The sequence below is a fragment of the Pristiophorus japonicus genome, chromosome 7, assembly GCF_044704955.1.
Source record: "Pristiophorus japonicus isolate sPriJap1 chromosome 7, sPriJap1.hap1, whole genome shotgun sequence".
Lineage (NCBI taxonomy): Eukaryota > Metazoa > Chordata > Chondrichthyes > Pristiophoridae > Pristiophorus > Pristiophorus japonicus.
Genome location: NC_091983.1, coordinates 110,873,001 through 110,896,666, shown reverse-complemented (window position 1 = coordinate 110,896,666; position 23,666 = coordinate 110,873,001). Strand labels below are relative to the sequence as shown.

At 41.8% G+C, this 23,666-nt stretch overlaps 1 protein-coding gene across 1 annotated transcript in view; it reads right to left on the bottom strand.

Annotated features, from left to right (window-relative positions):
• Positions 1 to 6,932: 6,932 nt before the first annotated feature.
• Positions 6,933 to 23,666, bottom strand: part of stx7l (syntaxin 7-like) — a 63,570-nt gene continuing 46,836 nt past the window's right edge. The window contains exons 6-10 of the mRNA XM_070884440.1: positions 21,054 to 21,103; positions 12,133 to 12,226; positions 10,382 to 10,454; positions 8,134 to 8,216; positions 6,933 to 7,848 (exon numbers count right to left, since the gene is read on the bottom strand). Of these exons, the coding sequence (XP_070740541.1) occupies positions 7,753 to 7,848; positions 8,134 to 8,216; positions 10,382 to 10,454; positions 12,133 to 12,226; positions 21,054 to 21,103 (396 nt within the window). The 3' untranslated portion in view covers positions 6,933 to 7,752. The remainder of the gene's footprint in view (positions 7,849 to 8,133; positions 8,217 to 10,381; positions 10,455 to 12,132; positions 12,227 to 21,053; positions 21,104 to 23,666) is intronic.

Below are 23,666 nucleotides of genomic sequence, written 5' to 3'. Positions count from 1 at the left end.
CTCCAAGTCATAAGAGCATACCAAAGTAGCTGTAGTATAGATTTAGAGGTGGGAAGCTCCCACAAACTTGCCACCAATTGTCAGGATTGATCTGCCAACAATGTTGCAATTAAATCTAGATCATAATAGCAAAATATGACATCAATTGTAACAAAATTGAGGGATGGCCAAGGCGGTGAGGAACAGGTGGAATGACCCTTAATTTGCCCCATGGGTTTCTTCACTGCAAAATAGTAGTGGTGACAGATGCAAACAATTGGCTAATTAATAGTTTGGCTATGATCCTTGCAACATAGGAAGTGAATAACTATTGAGAGCGCCTTAAATGCACTTGAGAAGGGCATATCAACTTAGGGCACTAAAGAGTGGAAGCTAAAGAGTGGAAATGATCCAGTTTCTGACATATGTAGCATTGGATAAAACATGGGACAATTTCTCGATTCAAATGAAACTGGGAAGCAACCTTAGGTTAAAAAAAATCTCACCCAGCTTTTTAATGAAAACTCTTGACACAATTAACATTCTGCCATTCATTGTTGGATACAGGTAAATATTAGTTTTATATTTTAGGCTTTGTCTACCTTGTTCAATTGTTGGATAAAACACGAGAGGGCTGTGTTTGGCAGAGACCAAGGCCTACACAGAAATGTTATTGGGTCCTCTCCTTCCACTGGAGGACCTCAGGATCATTACCGGTGCTCCTGTGGCCTCCTTCCGCAGTGGTCCCAGGAAGCAGCAGTAACTGGCTGCAACAGGTCTCACTGCTGGAATCTCTCCATAATCTCCACTATCCCGAATATTTTCAGGCAGGATCACTAAGGAGACTCCAGCCCAGTAGAACAACATTACACAAACTATTTCCATTATAAACTCAGTTAGCTGATACTTGTGGGAACTAATCAAAATAGCTATTGCATGGCTCAGTGGACCCTGATCATTGCCTTTCAATACCAGATCACCAACTAATCTGTCTCCAGATCCAGATGAAATAGTTCCCCACCCTGCGCTGTAGAAGATCCCTTCTGCGAGGTAGCGGGATTGTGCCTCCGATCATTGCCATGATGTTTGCGAGTCACAGATTGCAGGGCTAGTAAGGAGCTACCAGCATAATTTTGCTTTGTCTGCTTGCACCTTCTGAACTAACCACACACTCAGACAAGACAGATACCTTTGCAATCGGAAAAAGAACTACCCAGCTTTAAATCCAACAGCTTCTGGCCTCAAACAGAAACATGGTATCCTGAACTAGTATATCTTCCACTCCCAAGATGCACGCACCACCTCTGCCACACTGCTGTCTATCCCTGTTAAGTGATAAGCCAAGAGTGATACCACCAACCCACATATCAACACATTACCAGGGTTGCCTTTGAACAAGGTAAACGCGATTTCCTATGCATATTGATGTACTAGATCACCAGTGTTGTCTGACCATAAATACACTTACGGTGTAGTGGTCTAGAAGTTTTCCATGCCAGCTTTACTGTTCTTACTTCCAATTGTTTGATGTCCGAGGTGGACTGTTCGATCAACCTTTCTACCTAGAGTTTAATTACCCTGTAGATCCCTATCCAGTCAGTGATAGGTTTGTCAACAATCTTAAGTGTGGGTTATGGTAAAGCAAACCATATTGTGAAGGCAACCTCATGCTGACTTGAACCAGGGTTACATCATAGGAACTATTTCAGTTGATCAAGTCACATCCAAGGTGAGGGGAGCCCCATGTTATCAGGACAATAATTAACTTCTTAAAAATGCCCTTGATAGAGTTCAGCACCAATGAACATGGCAGATGCTAGTGTAGACATATTGGGCTAGAACCTGCACTATTTTTGCATGCTTAACACCCACTTTACCGCTGAAAGGACATACAATGCCCAGATATCACCTATTTAGCCACAAAATGGAAACGGACGCCCATTTTCAGGAAACTTATCGCCGAGCGTTACTTTTCCCATGTGCTTAACGCCGGGAAAACATTACTGCCCGCCCACTTTTTTGGGGCGGAATCAGCAGAATGGGCGAAATCAACGCCCATAATATCGTCCAGCGTTATTTTCCGCACTGATTTAATGCAGGGATTCAATAATACCGCTCGCCCATTTTTTTTTGTCGTAAAGAGCATATTTACCAAAACTAACACCCAGCGTCAATTTCACCACCTTGCACATATATCGCCCACAATATCGACCGTCCAAAAAACCGCCCACAAAAAGTGGAACTGTTCTGAATGAACGGCAGCAGTGTGGCTGGCAGTTTTAAAATACCACTCTTACATGAGGAGCTGATATCTGAACAATTTGCCTGAAAGAGCGTTGATGTGAGTGACAACGTTGACACACTGCTGCATGTGCGCAGCTTAGACATCAATGGTGCCCATCACCTTGGTGCCAGTTAAAGTTTACGTTATTGATGTCAAGTTGTATTTAACCCTTTCATGTTAAGGAATCACCAGTGTGTAACGGTGCAGCTACCTGAGACAATGCGCAACAAGGTTATGTTCAACAACAAAAATTTTATACCAACATTGGTCTGAAATCATAAGCATCACAGGCAATAACACCCAACCCCTGCCCACACCCCACTTTTTCCACCATTAACATAAATCACATGTTCAAACATGTCCAGCAACACAGAATACAAAGACAAAGCAGGAGTGTGGTCCCCTCCCCCCATACATTACAACAAATTGCATACACCCAAATGGAGATATAACACAGCCATCACCTGCGGACATGCACATCACTTTCCTTCCCCCCACCCCTCCTCGCTCCACGGAGTCTGGCCGAGGAGCTCTTCAGGTGGTGCCCCAGTGGGGGGGGGGGGGGGCGGCAGAGACGAATGAAAATGCGGTCATTGCAAGGGTATAGGATTGGGGGGTGCCGAGGGGACAACATTCTCTGATGCAGAATCTGGATCTTGGTCCTCGCTCTCATCTGTTGTTCACAGTAGTGGTGCGGAACCTAGGGATGGAGTGTCGCGCTCGTGGACCACTGGGGAGGTCTGTGCCAACAGTGTTCCTGGCTATCACATCCAGGGCCTCCGCCATCCGTGGAATGTACTCGGTCATGGTGCCGGAGATGGTGGCCAGCTGTCGAGATATGCTCTCCAATGCTTCGATGAGCTGGTCACCAATGTCCGCTTGGACAACTGTACCATCTCTCTGCTGTCATGTGGTGCTCGTGGAACAGACCCGCCGCGTCCACTGGACCTCCGCGGGGTCGGCGCCATTCTGGGGACAAATGGGGTGCCCTGTGGCGAGGTGCTTGTGACCGGTACCTCCAGAGTGGAGGCGGCAATGACCAGAGGACCACTAGATGGGGTGGAATGGCTTCTGGAGCCTGGCGATGCAGGTTCCTCGAAGTCCACGCTCTCATCCGTGGAGAACAGACCCAGCGGATTGACGGGCGAGAATCGGAGCTCCTCAGCACCAGATGTCGGATCGTCCACCGACTCCAGCCCCGCTCCCCCACCTTCTGGTCTCTATGGTGTTGCCTTGGGACGCGCTGCTAGCTGAGCTGCAAAACAGAAATGAGGATATTAGAGGAGAAGGGGGTGCTAGGGTGACAAGGCGAGTCCAGCGCTACACACAGCATATGCACGACAAAAGCACCACTGCTATCAAAATCATCACAGACATCACATTTCATGACCATCAATACATTTGCACTGCAATGATTTTCATTAGGCCAGCATTATTTCTATAACAATTTTAGAAATCATCTATCATATATGATTGTTCGGATGAGAGTGGGTGTGGCATCTATTGACTTTACATCACACAATGGTGTAAGCTTTACTCACGTGGCATCACTTCAAGGTCTGCAGATGTATCCGTGGCTGTCCGGGTGTGCTTCTCCACGAGTGCGAGCACACGCTCCTCCAGGTCAGTGATGTCGTTGGGGACTGGCGGCCCCCCCCCCCACCAGTTCGCCTCTGCACGCACCTAATTGTCAATAGCTTCTTCTGTAAAAGGTGATAGGAAGACATGGCATGAAATCATTGCGTGATATCATTGCTAGGTAGCGTCACACTGATACAACACATAACCGACCGATGTAATCATGATGATAATTATCATTGTTTACCTAACGATGTACACCATGACTGCAGGCTTTGAGTAAAACATTCCTGGTAAAAGTGAAAGATCTCACATCTGATGATAGTCACTCATGACTGTTACAAATCAAATTATATATACATAACTACATGTAAATCAATGTAATACTTACTCTTGTGGATCAAACAAGGTCATTCCATCGTTTGCGGCATTGGTTGCCCTCATGCACCTCGTTGGTCGCTGACGAGACCACCTGTGCTATCTCAGTTCATATCTTCTGGTATGCCTTTGGGGTGGGCTTCCCACGCCCTCCGTGTCAAATCACCCCAGCATAACTCGACCTCCTGCAGGAGGGAGACATTTGCCTCGTCCGAGCACCTCCTGGCTCTTTTGCGTCCTCCAATGTGCTCCTCTCTCACTTCACTGCTCTCTCCAGCGTCAGTCTCCACAGCGTGCTGTGATGCCTCCTCCTCTCTCTATTATAGGCCAAATTCGATCAAATATGTGGCTGGTAACAGCTACCTGTTTGCCTGCTTGCTGTGAAGCTTTAAAAAGTCTCCCTTCTTCCTCCCAAAGCAGCCACACCATACCCAGACATGCCTTCAGTCTCTGAGCTCCCTCTCTGTCTCCTCTTCTGCACATGTCGATGATCCTTGACCTCCAGAATCGCGGGAATCGAGAGTTGCCATGCCGTTGCTAAGGATGGCCACACTTTACGGCGGAAGGTCAAAAAAATTTAACGCTACCGCCCATTTTATATCGCTCGTTATAACATCCATTTTCAAATGTGGAAACTAGGTGCTTTGGGAATAGGCGAGAAGCCGGAAATATCACCCATTTTTGGGCGATAACCACAAAAGTGGAGGTTTTAGCCCATGTATTTAATAATGGAGGCACTTTGGTACATTGCCTGCATCAAAAGCAAAGGGACTATTATATATGGGGGCACATTTTAACGAGTATAAAATTCCAGTTTTCTTGAGCCCTTGTCTGCTAATGTTCTTGCCTGCCTTATTTGCTCCTCAAATGGCTGCCTATGGAATACAGCACTGGTCAATGCCATTACCATGACCTAAAGCATGATCTTTGCTTTGTCCTTTTTTAAAAAAAAAGATAGCACAGTACATTCTTCATCTGGTGCCAGCATTTTTAATCTCCGGAAATGTAAAAACCCAAGCAAGCCTCATAATTTAACAGAATATTTCATCACTTAGTAACCAACTCTCGGCGAGATCAAGGACTTGATTAACATCTTCACAACTTTACTTTTAAAGTATAGTCACCAATATGTAAGCAGAAACAACAGTCATTCACATACAGCAAGTGCCTACAAATAGTACATTAGATAAATGACCAGTTAAGCCATTTTAGGGTGCTGTTGACACCACCTGTGCTTTTACCATTGATCCATTAGAGCTGCACGAACCGCATCTTTGAAGATAGAAATAAAGTCACAAATTACATCCTCCGTGACTGTAACCATGGTGTACTATCTCTTCTCATTATTCTTGGCCTCTCTGCAACCTTTGGCACAGTTGACCATACCATCCTCCCCCAATACCTCTTAATTTTCCAGCTCAATGGGACGATCCTCACTTGGTTCCCTCCTATTTATCCAATCTTAGCCAAGCATTTCTAGCAATGGCATCTCTTCCCACACCCAGTTACCTCTGGAGCCTCCAAAGGATCCATCCAGGACCGCCAATCCTTTATCTACATGTTGCTCTTTGATGACATCAAAGACATAGGGTCAGCTTCCATATGCACACTGACAACACACAGCCCCACCTTTCTACCATCTCTCTTGACCCCTCAACTGCCTGTATCGTTAGACTGTATGTCCAACATTGCAACCTCAGCTTGCTACATAATCATGAGCTGGGCTTCTGATCCATCTCCACTCCATCACAAAGACCGCCACTTCCATTTCCATATCATCCATCTCTACTCATCCACGCCTTCATCACCCCCTGATTTGACTATTCCAATGCTTTCCTGGTCTGTCTCCCATAGCTTCAGCTCATCCAAAATCTTAGTTGCGTTGCCCGTATCCTACTCACCCATCACCACACTGTTCTCACTGACCTACATTGGCTCCCAGTCTACCAATGCCTAAAATGTTAAATTCTCATTCAATCCATTCTTGCATCACCCCTCCCTATCTCTAACCTTCTCCAACCAACAACCTCCTAGAACTCTGCGTCCTCCAACTCTGGCCTCTTCTGCATCCCTCCTCCTTTTGCCCTCAATTGTCGGCCGAGCCTTCAGCCTTCTAGGTCCTAAACATCTCTGCCCCTCTCTCTCCTGCTTTAAAGCCTTTCTTAAAACATCACTGACCAAGCTTTTAGTCACCCCTCCTAATATTATGTTCTTTGGACAAGTGCAAACTTTTGTCTGATTATGATAGATGTTAAAATGGTGTCAAGTACCTCTGTAATAAGAGATCATCTAACTTTTGTTAGAGATGTTTATCAGAATTAGATATGTATTTAAAGCAGGGTATTTCTGAACACAATCTTACTACAACAAAGATGGCAAACACTGGGAACGGTGTTTCTGCCATGCTACAAAATGCTGGCTTTCTGATAACTGAATTTTATTGCAAGTGTCGACAACCGAAATAAACTAAGTTTGTCTTTATTGATTAGCTTGCATTTAATTATAATTCTTTCCCCTTTCCTCCCACAAAGTGCTTTGTTGTAGGATGTCTAACTGGTCTGGAGCACATCACTTGAATTCCAATATTCAAATTAATATAAACAAAGTTTCACTGCATATTTAAAACCTCAGACCTTTTATGGCTTATAAAATTTACCAACTGGTATGTTGCTCAAAATTACTCGACAGCAATGGTAACAATGATATTGCCAAAAAGTTTATTTAAGCAGCAGATTTGCATTTTGTTTTTACAGTTCAGTCTAGTTTTAATCCAAATCTGAAAAACCATATGCAAGCATACAATCTCAAAATGGCACAACTTGTATTAAAAATTGTTAACACATCCCTAGGAATACAAATAGTCCTTTCTGTATTGTTCATTTAAGATAACACACAATACAAAGGGGTGTATATGATACAAAGTCAGACTGGTTCCATTCAGTGCAAATATTGCAAACACCAGACAATTGTAAGTTAATTTTCAGTAAGAAGTCTATAGATACATACTGTTGATATGACAGTGCATTGTTACTTCATTTAGCAGGCATGTAACCAAAGCGGTCAACAATTGAGCAAAATAGAAAAGGTTAACGTGGCATAATTTTAATGCAAAACTGAAGAATCCATTTCGGCACCGGTCCAGACACACTTATACCTAATGGAATGCCTTTTGCCTGGAAATGAGGACAAACTAAAATAAATCTACAACAGTCAGCAGAGCTTCAAGATTAAGTTATGGCAACCTGGCACATCAAAAAAAAATTCATACAAGACATTTTGTCCTGAACATTAAGTGACTTAACATTGTATAGTATTAAAACAATGGTATTTGAATTTGGGAAGAATGGCACTTCAAATGATAAATTACATGTTCTGATTACATTGCTAGAAAGCACACTTGGATATTTGTTTAATTTTCTAAATAATGTGTTTGAATAAAGTATTAAGCTTCAGTAAATAACCCAGACTCTCTATTGTGATGTTTAATGTTATGCCAGCATTCAAGTGCAATGTCTATGCTAAATCTTCTGAATTCATTTTTTCAATGATGCCCAGATAATGAGGCCCACTACCACAGCTAAGATTACCAATACCACGATTAAGATGAATATCTTCTTGCGAGATTTGCGCTGTGGGAAAGAAAAAAAAAAAGTTAATTCATTTTTCTACATCTATTGGGGGGGGAAAACAAAAAACACGCTTAAATTCATCAATAGGTAGATCACAAGTATGAAAGAAAGGGAGCGGTGTACAGTTAACTTTGCATGATTCAAATATTTCAGCCATACAATTCAATAATTCTACAGTGAATTAGGTCAAGAACAATGGAAAATAGCCATAAAAGTTTGGTTTTCATTCTCAAATACTGCATACATCTTGCTTACCCATTAAACTTTCCAAGAAACAGACCTTACCTGGTACTCAGCTGCCCTGCTAAGTTGCTGGCTTCCTTGCTGAACATGTACTTCAGCAGTTTCCACATTGGCTTCTATACTATCTACAGAAACATACAAGAACATTGAAGTATCACTATAAAATGAAAAGACAGAAGTTTTGATATGTACAAAAAGAAATAACCAACATTTAATACCGTGCCTTTCACATCCTCCAGACATCAAAGTGCTCGATGGTAAATGAGATACCTTTGAAGTTAGAGGCTGAGTGAACTTAAATTAATTTTGTTTATATGGTTACGGTTATAGTTTCCAGTTTTAGATGTGCCCCAGTGGGCTAAAACCAAACAAACATTCAGTGAGGAGATTTAGAAGATATCCCAAAACATTGAAATGATTTTTTGGGGGTTATCTCTACACCCTCCCCCCCACCCCCCAATAAAAGCCCAGTTTAAATATGCTTGTACTGAATTAACACAGTCAATCGAGAGACCAATCATCATAAAATGTGGTCCAATTTAAAAGATGTGAACTTTTAAGTATCAACCAGATACAAGTGCAGGATGAAAGAACCTCAGTGATAAATTACACACTTATGGCAATCTAGATAGCAGCAACTTGGTTGAAGTTTGCACCATATGCCAATTTCTTTCTCCACTTCCTTCCCAAAAAATAGAAAAGACCAACCAGGAACAAGTACATGGGGCAGGAAGAGAGAAGTTTACATTTGAAAATCCATTTGCAATGTCCATCTTAAATTTACTGCGGGCTGTACAAGTTCTGCATCAGTCAACAATTTGCACTCATTAATGAAGGGCACTGACATACATACAGGGATCATCAGCCTAAAATAATGAAGCCTCTATAGTCCTATCTGCTAATTCAACACTCGCTGGCATTAAAAACTCTGAAGACTTAAATCCCAGGATTTTCTCTCCACTCTCTTGACAATCAATTTTTCTTAACTAGCACAAACACATGTTTGAACATAACTCAATGGTTAGTTGTTTTGTTTTTGCAAAAAGCTTTGGGTATGTACAGTGTGTGTGCTTTAGTGGAACACTCCTCTTGAATGTTGTTTCAATGCATATAGCTTTTAAGAAACCCACCATATTGGCTGTGAAATCTGAAGACACTCAATTGCCCTTGAGAAGATGGTGGTGGGCAATAAATTATGAGCTTACCAGTGACAACCACATCTCAAACGAATAAAAAAAAAGACAGTAAATAGTTAATTCTTGCTGACAGTATGCAGCAGCTTGCTGAAATCAGCTGAGTGTCTTCAGCTTTCACAGCCAATATGGTGGGTTTTGTTTAAAAAAGAATATGGTATCTGGAGGTCAGTGGTGTGAATTCATCATGACTATTTACTACTCCTGTTAATTGACATTCAGGACCAGGAGAATGTAATCAAAGTGACGCACTGAAGTTTTTGGCAAAATAAAGGGAGGACCAAGAACCACCTTATGTCTACAATGGAGTGAATGGCAAAGATGGATTTTCTTGGGAGATATGCATTCAACTTGCAGCAGTTTTAAGGCAATAGCAGCCCTGGAAAAATAAACCTTAGTGGACCTTCACCTCTACTAAAAAACATTTGTGTGGAAAATAAAAGTTATTGGCCTTGGATAAGTCAACAAGAGCCAATAGACATGCAGAGCTCTGAAGTTACTCTAGATTCAGATTCTAATGGCATTGGGAAGAGCTGGCATCAGCCAGAGGCTGAAGTAAAGCTAACTAGAACTGAAACGACCAAGGTAGACTGTTGTGGACTGAAAATGGCACAAGTGATTTATCATATGCAAAGCACTTTATAAACTATTGAGTAGACTAGGTCTATATTCTCTAGAGTCTAGAAGCATGAGAGGTGATCTCATTGAAACATACAAAATTCTTACAGGGCTTGACAGGGTAGATGCAGGGAGGATGTTTCCCCTGGCTGCGGAGTCTAGAACAAGGGGTCATAGTCTCAGAATAAGGGGTCGGCCATTTAGGACTGAGATGAGGAGAAATTTCTAAATCTAGTAATTGATAAAACAGAAAGAATATCCTTAAATACAGCTTCTGAAAGAGTGCACATCAAACCACAATTACCCATTTGATAAGCTTCTGGGAAACCTACAAATTAATTCATCTCAAAATTTATCTGAGAGAAGAGCAATATCTGCTATTTTAATCGAAGTTTTAAAATAGCTGTAATTTTAAAACAGAACACCAAGCTGTATAACACAGCATAACCAAGGCCACTATTGGCTCACAAGATGCTTACCAACCAGGTCTCCTTGTTCATGAATCATCATTCCCAGGTCTTTAAATATTTCATTAATGTCCAGGATATCAGACTGAAATGAACAAAAGAAGCTTAGTATTTATATCAGCTTGTAAAAATGGAGAAATATTTCATTCATTTGTCCCAGCAAGTTTAGTCCTATAAAATTTCTTTAGCCTAACTGGGGCATTTCCGATGGAGGTTTCCCCTCCTCACCATCTATTACATTTCAAATTTGCTGCTCATTAAGTATTTTGTGTTTTTATTGCAGAACTATGGCCGACTAATTGGATACAGAAGTGTGTTTTCCTTTTAAGACTTAAGGTTGAGTTTGGAGGTCTCCAAGTTCCTTGAGATATCTGCACAAAAATAAGTATAAAATAACTTGCTTCCTCCGACTATAGTTATCAATCACAGTCGCAGAGTATTCATCATTCCAGCTGAAGTGGGTGGGGGAAAACTCAATACTTCTTCCAGGGGTTTATACTCGTCACCAGAGGATTAAGTGACATTTCCACTACCCATACTGTATTAAAACCTTGCTTAATTTTCTTTTCAACTGAGGAAACCTATTAACTAAAATACATGTATTTTTTAAAGTGACTTCAAAACTGGGTTTTATTATGGGTCAGATGATAGGCCTGATACTTCTTTCCACAGAATACTGATCATAATTCATTTGGAATATCATCGAACAATTTGCAGCCAGGTATGCTAGCAGCTTCTTAAAGAAATATATTTAACACCACTACTTGATTTCCCTCCCCCACTCCCAAAAGGAGGAATGGAAAGGAAACTAGTTCTTTCCAAGGTAGATCAACAGGTGGCATGAGGGGAAAGCCAAGTAATAGAATAATCATACATGATGGAGCAGGCCCGAGGAGCTGAATGGGCTTTTCTTACTTTGGATTTTATGATCTTCAAAAGGTTCTTAGAGTTTTAAAGTTTATCTACCCGATTAGAGATGAAGAACATTGGATCAGACCTTTACAAACTGAATTTATTGTAGACCGTGGAGAGAGAAGAAAGAGAATAAAAGCCTTAGAATTACATCTGCGGACTGAATCTCGGTACATTATGGAGACGGTTAGTGTCAATAATAACTACTGTGTCGATACAGGGTAGTCTGCGTGCTTTAGATCAAACTGATGCTTCACAAACAGCGGATATGTTGACATTTCTAACCTTGCTCCAGGCTCATCTACTATATTTAAAATCATTAGTATCAAATATGACAATCACAGCTCCAAGGTTAGAGGTTTCTATCTCAGCAACAGTTGGAACAAATTTCAAAAACACATGGCTTTGCCCTGGAGGCCACTGAGGCAACCACCAACACCAAGTGGTAATAAAGTCTCTTCAATATCTATGTCAATGTTGAGGTATTAAGCACACAAAGTTGAAAAACTACTGGGTCACAGAAGTGTTTGATGTCCTATCTTTATAAGATAATATGAAGCACTCCTCAATTATTGTTGTCAAAATTGGAATGCTTCCGAATTCTTTTTATATACAAAAAAAAAATCACTTTCCCTACTGGGAAATGAGAATGCCTCTAAGTGATCTGTGGGCTAGGTTTTTATGCAATATGGGGATGAGGGAAGAACACATGATTCTCAAAGTTTCAGAATATAAAGCACTGCTTAGCAAATGTCCCCTGGTAAATGATGAATCATTCCTGAAAATATGGAGGAAGAATATAAAATGTTGTATCAAACTATACATTTTGTTATGCAACAAAGGATATGTACCTCCAGTTGCTTAATTGAAGTCTCTCGCTCTCTGATGAGTTCCAAGTCCTCTTCTGTAATTCCAACAACTTCTTGATCTTGAAACTGATTCTGACTACATAACATTGAAACCAATTGTTAATGCCAAGACTGGTTAAAAACATTTTTTTTTAATGAAAATATGGTCTCTCATTTCCATCAAGTCCATCATGCTCACACTCAAATTATTAATGCTGAATTTTCTAATATAAAACTTTTTTTGTAAGCAGTATAAATCACTCCAGATTCAACAGCTACTTTTCCTATATCCAGTGATATGACGCATACAGTTCTGTTGATACAAAATGGATTTTACAATAACTTAGCAATGTATTTATCTTTTGCATCCTCATTCGTTTCCTCTAAACCACTTTCCAGCTTCTAGATCAACTCTCTCTTCCAGCTATAAAAATACTAAGATCTCAGAATTCTCAGCTTCTAAAACAATTATGACCCATCTGAAATCTCGCGGTGATCAAACTCAAACACGCATTAAATGTCAACTAATTTGGTGGTAGCACTTGTTGAAACAGAAGGTTGCGAGTTTGAGCCCCACTCCAGGACAGGAGCGCATAAATCTAGGTTTACACTTCATTGCAATATTGAGGAAGTACTGCACTCAGATGCTTTCAGATGAGGCACTAAATTAAGGACACATCTGCCTGTTCAAGTGGCCATAAAAGATCCCATGGCACTATTCAAAGACGACCAGGGAGTTCTCCTGGTCAACATTCCTCACTTGACCAATGCAAAAAAAAAAAAACTATGCCTTGATTATTCACCACATTTACTGTTGGTAGGATCTTTCTGTATACAAATTGGTTGTTGGTTTGCCTACATATTAATGTGATTGCACTTCAAAAGTAATTCAATGGCTGGCACAGGAATTATACCAAGGGCACTTGAGAAAGGGTGGCAATTCGCAAAGAACAGACTTCATTTTGAGGGATTTAATAAATGCTGGTAGAGGGGTGACTTCCAGACAGATTTGAGACAGATCGATGTAGGTTCTCATGCTCTGGATGGAATGTTATACCCATCTGCTATTTCTTTGGGACCTTGTTGTGCACAAATTAGCTACTGGATTTATCTACAGAAGTAATTACCCATCAAAAAATACATCGGTTTTGAAACACTTTTGGATGTGTTGAGGAACTGTTAAGGTGCTATGTAAATGCAAATGTTTTCTTTCTGAAATGGTATTCGTACGCGATGATGTTCATATGCAAGCATGCCTTCCAGTAAGGGTCAATGGATATGATTAAGAGCAGAAACCCGAGCTGATTTCCCCTCTCCCTCCCCCAGCCAGTAATTGCCTTGCCGAGAGAAGTTAGTCAATTGTAGTGACCTGCTATTCATCACAGATTAGAGGAAATCGATGCGTACCCGGCCTGCAAGACCATCAGCAGGCTGGGGCCATTGGAGGGAGCAGCGTGCAGTGGCCTGGCCCGGAAATCCATGCGGTCCCGGCCTGCTGGTCACTGCAGGGAACAGCGTGCGGCGGCATACCACTGCAGGGAGCGCGGGTGCTGCTGCAGGAGGGAGATGGCTGTGAAGCCAGGTCGCTGATTGCAGTGCGGGCAAGCACAGCAGGAGGGGTGAAGGAGCGGCAAGAGTTTGTAGAGGGAAGTGACCCGGGCCCAGGAGAGGCGTGAGTTTGGGGCCCAGAGGCAGCACGGACCAGCCACACTGCGATGTGTGTGCGCTAGATCTGTGCAGCACAGCTAGTCTCCGGTCGTCTTGATTAATCCTTGCCACTGGACCAAGACTTAGCTCTGTCAAACCCGTGTGAAGGCTGATGTGCAACGGCCACCACACATTAAAAAAATCCATGCATAGGCATCTTCCACCCTTTAAGATGTAGTTCGAGATCTGGAGTATTCGGTCCTTCATTGAAACACCTGTGAACTCATTCGTTTTTGGCGTGGAAGCAAGTCATCCTCGCTTCGAGGGACTGCTTATGATGATGATTAAAAAGGAAGCGTATACTGCAGAACTGATAGTGTCAATTGTTTTTTTTTTAAAAAGTACATTTATTGCTCCTCATAGCCCCTCTATGTTGCAGTATTATGCTTTCAAATCTTTTCACTGGAGAGCAAGCATTCGGTGCAGAATCTATTTTGCATTATGAATCACAAAAGTGGGCAGCTCCAAAAATCAAAGGATTTCGAATCCGCACCAATAATGCAATTCTAAATTTTAGAAATAGCAATCCAATGAAAAATAAACCACATTTCCCACCCTGTTTAAAAACAGTCAAAACACATCTGTTATCTACATATATGCTAAAGTGAAAAAGGTTTGAGCAGTCTTTGCTAATGGCCCTGAAATTGTGGTACGTATAACGATGAACTCAGAGTACGCCGTCGTATTCCCTTTGAAATCCACCGCAAGTTCGGGATTTCCGTATGTGCTTGCACAAAATCCTGAACTTGTGGGCCACGAAAAAGCAATCGCTGGGGCAGAATTGGGCTATTTGCTCACCGACTGGCCAGCAATTGCACACGGAGGTCTGACGGTTGATGCACAGGACATGTTTGCATCAGCGCAAGGGGATATTGAAGCCATTAAACAAACATTTTCATATGGAGAATTATGCACACACTATGAATGGGTTTATGCAAACATTGGCACGGATTACATTTTTAATGATATATAAAATTGTCAAAAAATTACATTTTTTAGTGAGGTTGCCTCGAGGCCTGAGACCACAGGTTCTCAGCCTCGCCGCCAGCAGGTAGTTTCGTAATTCCTTCATGGGTCGGAGTGTACTCTGGAGGTACGCCACCGACTGCAATTTCTAGCCCAATATGGGTTTTTTTAAAAAAGAGGAATTACACCAGAATTCTTGAATTCTGTCAAGCGACTATCTCAAGCCAATAGGCTACATTATTTATATACTTGGACATTCATGATCCTTTTGGAATTTTTTTTTTTTAAAAACAGGACTTGTGTTGTTAAACTTCACTATAAAATGTCCAAGATTTGAGTGTTGGATTGTTGTGAAGGCCAAAGACAGTTAGAAGCAATGGTAAGGCAAGATTATATGATCTCTACATGGAGCTGATTATGCATCATTCATTTCTGGTTGGAATTTTGCAAATGCAGGTATAATGTCCCGAAATCGGAAACCTCAGGACTGAGGCCATTCTGGGTTTTTACGGATTTTGGAGAAGAAATCCGATGTCTCAAATCCAGAAACCTCTGGGCCGAGTCTCGGGTTTTTCCGGATTTTGGAAAAGAAATTTGGCGTCCAAAATCCGGAAACCCCATGGTCAAGTCTCGGGTATTTCCAGATTCCAGAACTGAAAATCCGACGGCCCGAATCCAGAAACTTCATGGACGATTTTTGGGTATTTCTGGATTTCGGAGACTTTCCGACTTCCCGAATCGGGCATCCCTTGTGCCTACTTTCGGGTATTTCCAGATTTCAGAGATAATCCGACGTCCAGAATCCGGAAACCCTTGGGCCCACTTTTGTAAATTTCCGGATTTCGAAGCATTACATCAGACAGCCCGAATCCGGCAACCTCGAGGCTGGGCCGGGCTGCATTTTTTTTTTAAGATTCCTGCTTGGAAAAAGGTATGTACAGTTTAAAAATCTGGTTTTCGGGAAATACTTCTGGATTCCGGACAACGACTCTTGCAATCTGCACAATGTCCGGTTTTCAGACAATTACGGTTTTTAGAATTCTGGATTTCGGACATTCTACCTGTACAAGATTATTATGGATGAGAAAGGCCATTAACTGGCGTGAATTGAACAGAATGATGTACAATTCGTCTTAATTAGTTTGTCTACATAAGCGACTGCTCTTCAAAAATAACACATTATGCAAGCTGCTTTAAAACTGATGTGATTAAAAATTGAATTTATACAGCACTTTTGTGAAATTGAATATGGAAAGTTCTGCTAAACTGTTGATTTTATTTCAATTCTTTAAATCAATGACTAGTTTCAACAAAAATAATCTTGTGTGGAAGAACAGTTTTTAGACGAAAATCTAATTATGAAGCATTTATCATAGAATCATAGAAATTTACAGCACAGAAGGGGGACATTTTAGCTCATTGTGTCTGCACCGGCCATTAAAAAGTTATTCAGCTTAATCCCACTTTCCAGCTCTTGGTCTGTAGCCTTGTAGGTTATGGCACTTCAAGTGCCCAACCAAGTACTTTTTAAAATTGGTGACGGTTTCTGCCTCAATCACCCTTTCAGGCAGCGAGTTCCAGACTCCCACTACCCTCTGGGCCTAGATAGCACATTCTAGCAACCAAGCGTGAAAAAAAAAGTTTCAATTCATCACAATGAGATGAACTAGTGGATTTTTCAGACCCAAAAATAGAAATAGAAAACAGTTTAAAAAAAAAACTAGAATTTGTTTTCTATTTTATGATAATTGAGCTGCAAAATGTTTCTCCTTATTTACTCTCATCAAAACCCTTCATAATTTTGAACAGCTCTATTAAATCTCTCCTTAACCTTCTCTGTTCTAAGGAGAACAATCCCAACTTCTCTAGTCTCTCCACCTAAGTGAAGTTCCTCATCCCTTGTATCATTCTGGTAAATCTCCTCTGCACCTACCCAAAGATCTCGACATCCTTCCTAAAGTGTGGTGCCCAGAATTGGACAACCTCCAGCTGAGGCCTAACCAGTGATTTATGACGGTTTAGCATAACTTCCATGTTAAACTACAATAAATATATCCCAACACGAAGCACTCTCTAAACTCCTGGATATCATTTTTGATGAATTTCTGAATGCCAATATAGCATCTTCTCTGGTACCATGTCTTAATTTTATTGTGTAATACACCTAGAAAACAGTCTAATCAATTGACAGTATACAGATCTACAATGTGTGCCAACGATCTGAGGTTATTGGACACTTTTTTTTTTGGAGGGGTGAGCAATGTAAAATAAAAATTAAATGTTTCAAATAAATGGCAAAATGATAGATTCATCAGCAAAGCTCTAAATCATCACCCTAGAAATGTAACTCCTATTATAAATTCTCAAAAGTTAAGGTCAATAAATGTTGTTATATCTGGTTGGCTACTTGATCTTGGTGCACAAGAGGCCCATTAAAATGTATCAAATACATACAATGTTCTATTCTATACAAGTATTCTTTGGTGAAGTTAAATGAGTAAGTTGGCACGAAGACATTCATTTTGATGGTGTCTCCAGCTGCACCAACTCGAGCTCTGTGTTTTGGAGCTTCAGCAGCGGCTGGAGACACTGCAGTGCATCCACGAGACAGAGCTACGTGGATAGCACATTTCTAGGTGGTCACCCCACAGCTCAAGAGTTTGCAGGCAGATAGGGATTGGGTGACCCCTGGACAGAAGGAAGACAATGACTAGGCAGGTAGTGCAGGAGTCCCCCGAGTCCATCTTGCTCTCCAACCTGTACTCTGTTCTGAGGGTGATGGCGGCTCTGGGGAGTGCAGCCAGAACCAAGTCCACTGCACCACAGGTGGCTCAGCTGCATGGGGAGGGGGGGGAAGAGGAGAAGAATAATGGAAGAGCTATAGTGGTAGGAAATTCAAGAGTCGGGAGCAGAAAGGCGAACAGCCAGAGGTCGTGGTCCACATTCTACCTATGCCATTGGTACCAAAGAAGGATGAGGTCCTGCAGGCAGACTTTAGGGAGTTAGGAGACAGATTAAAAAGCAGGACCTCAAAAAAGGTAGTAATCTCCGGATTACTCCCAGTGCCACGAGCTAGTGAGTATAGAAATAGGAGGATAGAGCAGATGAATACGTGGCTGAAGAGATGGTGCAGGCAAGAGGGCTTTACTTTCCTGAGACACTGGGACCGCTTCTGGGGAAGGTGGGGCTTGTACAAGCAGGACGGGTTGCACCCCAGAGCCGAGACCAATACCCTCACGGGGGAGTTTGCTAGTGCTGTAGGGGAGGGTTTAAACTAGCTTGGCAGGAGGATAGGAACCTGAAAATAGATTCAGTGTAACAAAATAGATGAGTTGACAGCACTCGAGACAAATGAAAATGATCTGATAGCCATTACAGAGACGTGGTTGCAAGGTGACCAGAACTGGGAATTAAATATTCAGCGGTATTTGACAATCCGGAAGGACAGACAGAAAAGAAAAGGAGGTGGGGTAGCTCTATTGATAAAAGGTGGAATCACTGCAATAGCAAGAAACGATATTGGCTCAAATGATCAGGATGTTGAAACAGTTTGGGTGGAGATAAGGAATAATAAAGGAAAAGAGTCACTGGTGGGCATAGTCTTTAGGCCCCTTAACAGTACAACTTTGTTGGTCGGAGCATAAACCTGGAAATAGTGGGGGCTTGTAAAAAGGGAACAGCAATAATCATGGGTGATTTTAACCTCCATATTGATTGGACAAATCAAGTTGGTCAGGGTAGCCTTGAGGATGAGTTCATAAAGTGCATAAGGGACGGGTTCCTTGAGCAGTATGTAACGGAACCAACCAGGGGGCAGGCTATCTTAGATCTGGTCCTGTGTAATGAGACAGGATTAATAAACAACCTCCTAGTAAAGGAGTGAGTGGAATGAGTGATCATAGCATGATTGAATTTCAAATTTAGATGGAGGGTGAGGAAGTTGGATCTCTAACCAGTATACTAAGCTTAAATAAAGGAGACTATGAAGGTATGACAGAGTTGGCTAAAGTGGACTGGGAAAATAGATTAAAGTGTAGGACAGTTGATGAACAGTGGTTTACATTTAAGGAGATATTTCAGAACTCTCAAGAAAAATATATTCCAGTGAGGAGGAAAGGGTGTAAGAGAAAAGAGAGCCATCCATGGTTAACTAAAGAAATAAAGGATGGCATCCAATTAAAAAAAGGGCATACAATGTGGCCAAAACTAGTGGGAGGACAGAAGATTAGAAAGCTTTTAAAAGCCAGCAAAGGATGACTAAAAAAAAAAATGAAAGAAAGGAAAGATAGATTATGAAAGTAAACTAGCACAAAATATAAAAACAGATAGCAAGAATTTCTATAGGTATATAAAAAGGAAAAAAAAGGAGTGGCTAAAGTAAATGTTGGTCCCTTAGAGGACAAGACTGGGGAATTAGTAATGTGGAACCCAGAGATGGCAGAAACTCTGAACAAATATTTTGTATCAGTCTTTACGGTAGAGGACACTAACAATATCCCAACAGTGGATAGTCAAGGAGCTATTGGCTGGGGGGGGGGGTTGGAACTTAACACAATCACAATCATTAAGGAAGTGGTACTCCGTAAGATAATGGGACTAAAGGCAGATAAATCCCCTGGACCTGATGGCTTGTGGCTGCATTGGTTGCAATTTACCAAAATTCCCTGGTCTCTGGGAGAGGTCCCAGCAGGTTGGAAAACTGCAAATGTAACACCCCTATTTAAAAAAGGAGGCAGACAAAAAGCAGGAAACTATAGACCAGTCCATTAAAAAGCATTGGCAGGGCATTTGGAAAAGCAAAATTTGGTCAGGCAGAGTCAGCATGGATTTATGAAGGGGAAGTTATGTTTGACAAATTTGCTGGAGTTCTTTGAGGATGTCACGAACAGGGTGGATAAAGGGGAACCACTGGATGTGGTGTATTTGGACTTCCAGAAGGCATTTGACGAGGTGCCACATAAAAGGTTACTGCACAAGATAAAAGTTCACGGGGTTGGAGGTAATATATTAGCATGGATAGAGGATTGGCTAACTAACTGAAAACAGAGTCAGGATAAATGGTTCATTTTCGGGTTGGCAATAAGTAGCTAGTGGGGTGCCACAGGGATCAATGCTGGGACCCCAACTATTTACAATCTATATTAACGACTTGGAAGAAGGAACAGAGTGTAACGTAGCCAAGTTTGCCGACGATACAAAGATGGGAGGAAAAGCAATGTGTGAGGAGAACGCAAAATTTGTAAAATGACAGACAGGCTAAATGAGTGGGCAAAAAATTGGCAGATGGAGTATAACGTTGGAAAATGCAAGGTCAAGCACGTTGGCAGAAAAAAAAAATCAAAGAGCAGGTTATTATTTAAATGGAGAAAGATTGCAAAGTATTGCAGTACAGCAGGACTTGGGGGTACTTGTGCATGAAACACAGAAGGATAGTATGCAGGTACAGCAAGTGATCAGGAAGGCCAATGGAATCTTGGCCTTTAGTGCAAAGGGGATGTAGTATAAAAGCAGGGAAGTCTTGCTACAGCTGTACAGGGTATTGCGTGGAATACTGCGTGCAGTTTTGGATTCCATATTTACGAAAGGATATACTTGCTTTGGAGGCAGTTCAGAGAAGGTTCACTAGGTTGATCCCGGAGATGAGGGGGTTGACTTATGAGGAAAGGTGGAGTAGGTTGGGCCTCTACTCATTAGAATTCAGAAGAACGAGAGGTGATCTTATAGAAATGTATAAGATTATGAGGGGGCTTGACGAGGTGGATGCAGGGAGGATGTTTCCACTGATGGGGGAGACTAGAACTAGAGGGCATGATCTTAGAATAAGGGGCCACCCATTTAAAACTGAGATGAGGAGAAATTTCTTCTGAGTTGTAAATCTGTGGAATTCACTGCCTCAGAGAGCTGTGGAAGCCGGGACATTGAATAAATTTAAGACAGAAATCGACAGTTTCTTAACCGATAATGGAATAAGGGGTTATGGGGAGCAGGTGGGGAAGTGGACCCGAGTCCATGATCGTATTAAATGGCAGAGCAGGCTCGAGGGGCCATATGGCCTACTCTTGCTCCTATTTCTTATGTCCTTATACTGTGCTGGACTGGCGATTTTCCTTTCAACAGTTGATACAATAAGCAGTCATCATTTGAATTAGAGCAAGCCATTCTAAACCTTTCTTGGGTAGACTATTGCAAGAAAATGTAACGGCCATATTGCTGAATATACATTTTATTTGGTTGTGAAACTTAATCCTTACCTTTCAAAAGACACTAGGTTTCTTTCTTTTTGGCTATCAGGCAAACCTGTCTAGGAAAGGATAAAAAAAAAAGTCTAAATAAAGGATGTGTTGTCTCCCTGATGAAAGAATAATTGAATTGACGCTTCAAAGTGTACAAGCTTTGAACTAGGATAAATCTATAAACAAATCAGACATCAATTTAGATGAAAGGTCCCACCTAAATGGTCATCTATCTTTTTTTTTAAATACACACAAACTGATTTATTGCATAATTCTAGCATTTTGTACTATTTCAATGTCCAACATTCACAGCTTTTCCTTTGCTTCTATATTAAAAATGCATGTAAATAGGGTTAATTTTGCTACTGTCCGTTTCATTGTAGTAAATGGGGACTAGGACATGATGGGAGGCCCGACTGGGCCCCTGCTGAAAATGTACCCAATACATCTTTATGCAATTAACTTGTTTCTTTTCAGCAAAAGTGTGAGTAAGTGTTCATCTTGCATGCTAATGAAGCCGATGAGCAATCCCATCCGACTTCCAGATGTTTGGTAAATCCACCCATGATAATTCAGGCATTAAAGGGAATCTGTTTAAAGTCACAAATTAAAATGAACAGAAGTACCATCTACAAGATGCACTGCAGCAACTCGCTAAGGCTTCTTCGACAGCACTTCCAAACCCACGATCTCGATCACCTTGAAGGATAAGGGCAAGCGGCACATGGAAACACCATCAACTCCAAGTTCCCTTCCCAGTCTCTCACCCTCCTGATTTGGAAACATAGTCGTTCCTTTATCATCACTGGGTCAAAAGACACCCTCCATCGTACTTGTGTGGCACTGCCACCATGCTAAATGGGATAGATTCAGAACTGATCTAGCAGCTCAAAACTGGGCATCCATGAGGTGCCGTGGGCCATTAGCAGCGACAGAATTGTATTCCACCACAATCTATAACCTCATAGCTCGGCATATCCCTCACTCTACCATCAAGCCAGGGAATCAACCCCGATTCAATGAGGAGTGTAGAACAGCATGCCAGGAGCAGCACCAGGCGTACTTGAATGAGGTGCCAACCTGGGAAAGCTGCAACACAGGACTACATGCAGCTAAATAACAGAAGCAGCATGCTATAGACAGAGCTAAGTGATTCTATAATCAACGCATCAGATCAAAGCTCTGCAGTCTTGCCAGATCCAGCCGTGAATGGCGATGGTCAATTAAACAACTAACAGGAGGAGGAGGAGGTGGTTCCATGAATATCCCTATCCTCAATGATGGCGGAGTCCAGCACGCAAGTGCAAAAGACAAAGACTGAAGCACTTCCAACCATCTTCAGCCAGAAGTGCCTAATGGATGATTCATAATCGGTCTCCACCACCCCCATGCCCCCTGAGGTACCCACCATCACAGAAGCCAGTCTTTAGCCAATATGATTCACTCAACGTGATATCTAGAAACAACTGAGCGCACTGCATACAGCAAAAGCTACTGACCCCGACTGTCACGCTAAAGACTTGTGCTCCAGAACTAGCTGCGCCTCCAGCCAAGCTGTTCCAGTACAGCTGTAACATTGGCATCTACCCAACAATATGGAAAATTGCCCAGGTATGTCCTGTTCACAAAAGCAGGACAAATTTAATCCGGCCAATTACTGCCCCATCAGTCTACACTCAAATCATCAGTGTATGGAAGGTGTTGACAGTGCTATCAGCAATCTTGTTGTGAGAGGCCCCTTGGTAATTAGCAATCTTGTTGTGCAAGGCCCCTTGGGGAAGAGTGACCATAATATGGTAGAATTCTTAATTAAGATGGAGAGTGATAGTTAATTCAGAGACTAGGGTCCTGAACTTAAGGAAAGGTAACTTCGATGGTATGAGACATGAATTGGCTAGAATAGACTGGTGAGTGATACTTAAAGGGTTGATGGTGGATAAGCAATGGCAAACATTTAAAGATCACATGGATGAACTTCAACAATTGTACATCCCTGTCTGGAGTTAAAAAAAACAGGGAAGGTGGCTCAACCGTAGCTAACAAGGGAAATTAAGGATAGTGTTAAATCCAAGGAAGAGGCATATAAATTGGCCAGAAAAAGCAGCAAACCCGAGGACTGGGAGAATTTTGTAACACAGAAGAGGACAAAGGGTTTAATTAGGAGGGGGAAAATAGAGTATGAGAGGAAGCTTGCTGGGAACATAAAAACTGACTGCAAAAGCTTCTATAGATATGTGAAGAGAAAAAGATTAGTGAAGACAAACGTAGATCCCTTGCAGTCAGATTCAGGTGAATTTATAATGGGGAACTAAGAAATGGCAGACCGTTAAACAAATACTTTGGTTCTGTCTTCACAAACGAAGATACAAATAACCTTCCGGAAATACTAGGGCACCGAGGGTCTAGTCAGAAGGAGGAACTGAAGGAAATCCTTATTAGGTGGGAAATTGTGTTCGGGAAATTGATGGGATTGAAGGCCGATAAATCCCCGGGGCCCGATAGTCTGCATCCCAAAGTACTTAAGGAGGTAGCCCTAGAAATAGTGGATGCATTGGTGATCATTTTCCAACAGTCTATCGACTCTGGATCGGTTCCTAACGACTGGAGGGTAGCTAATGTACCACTTAAGGA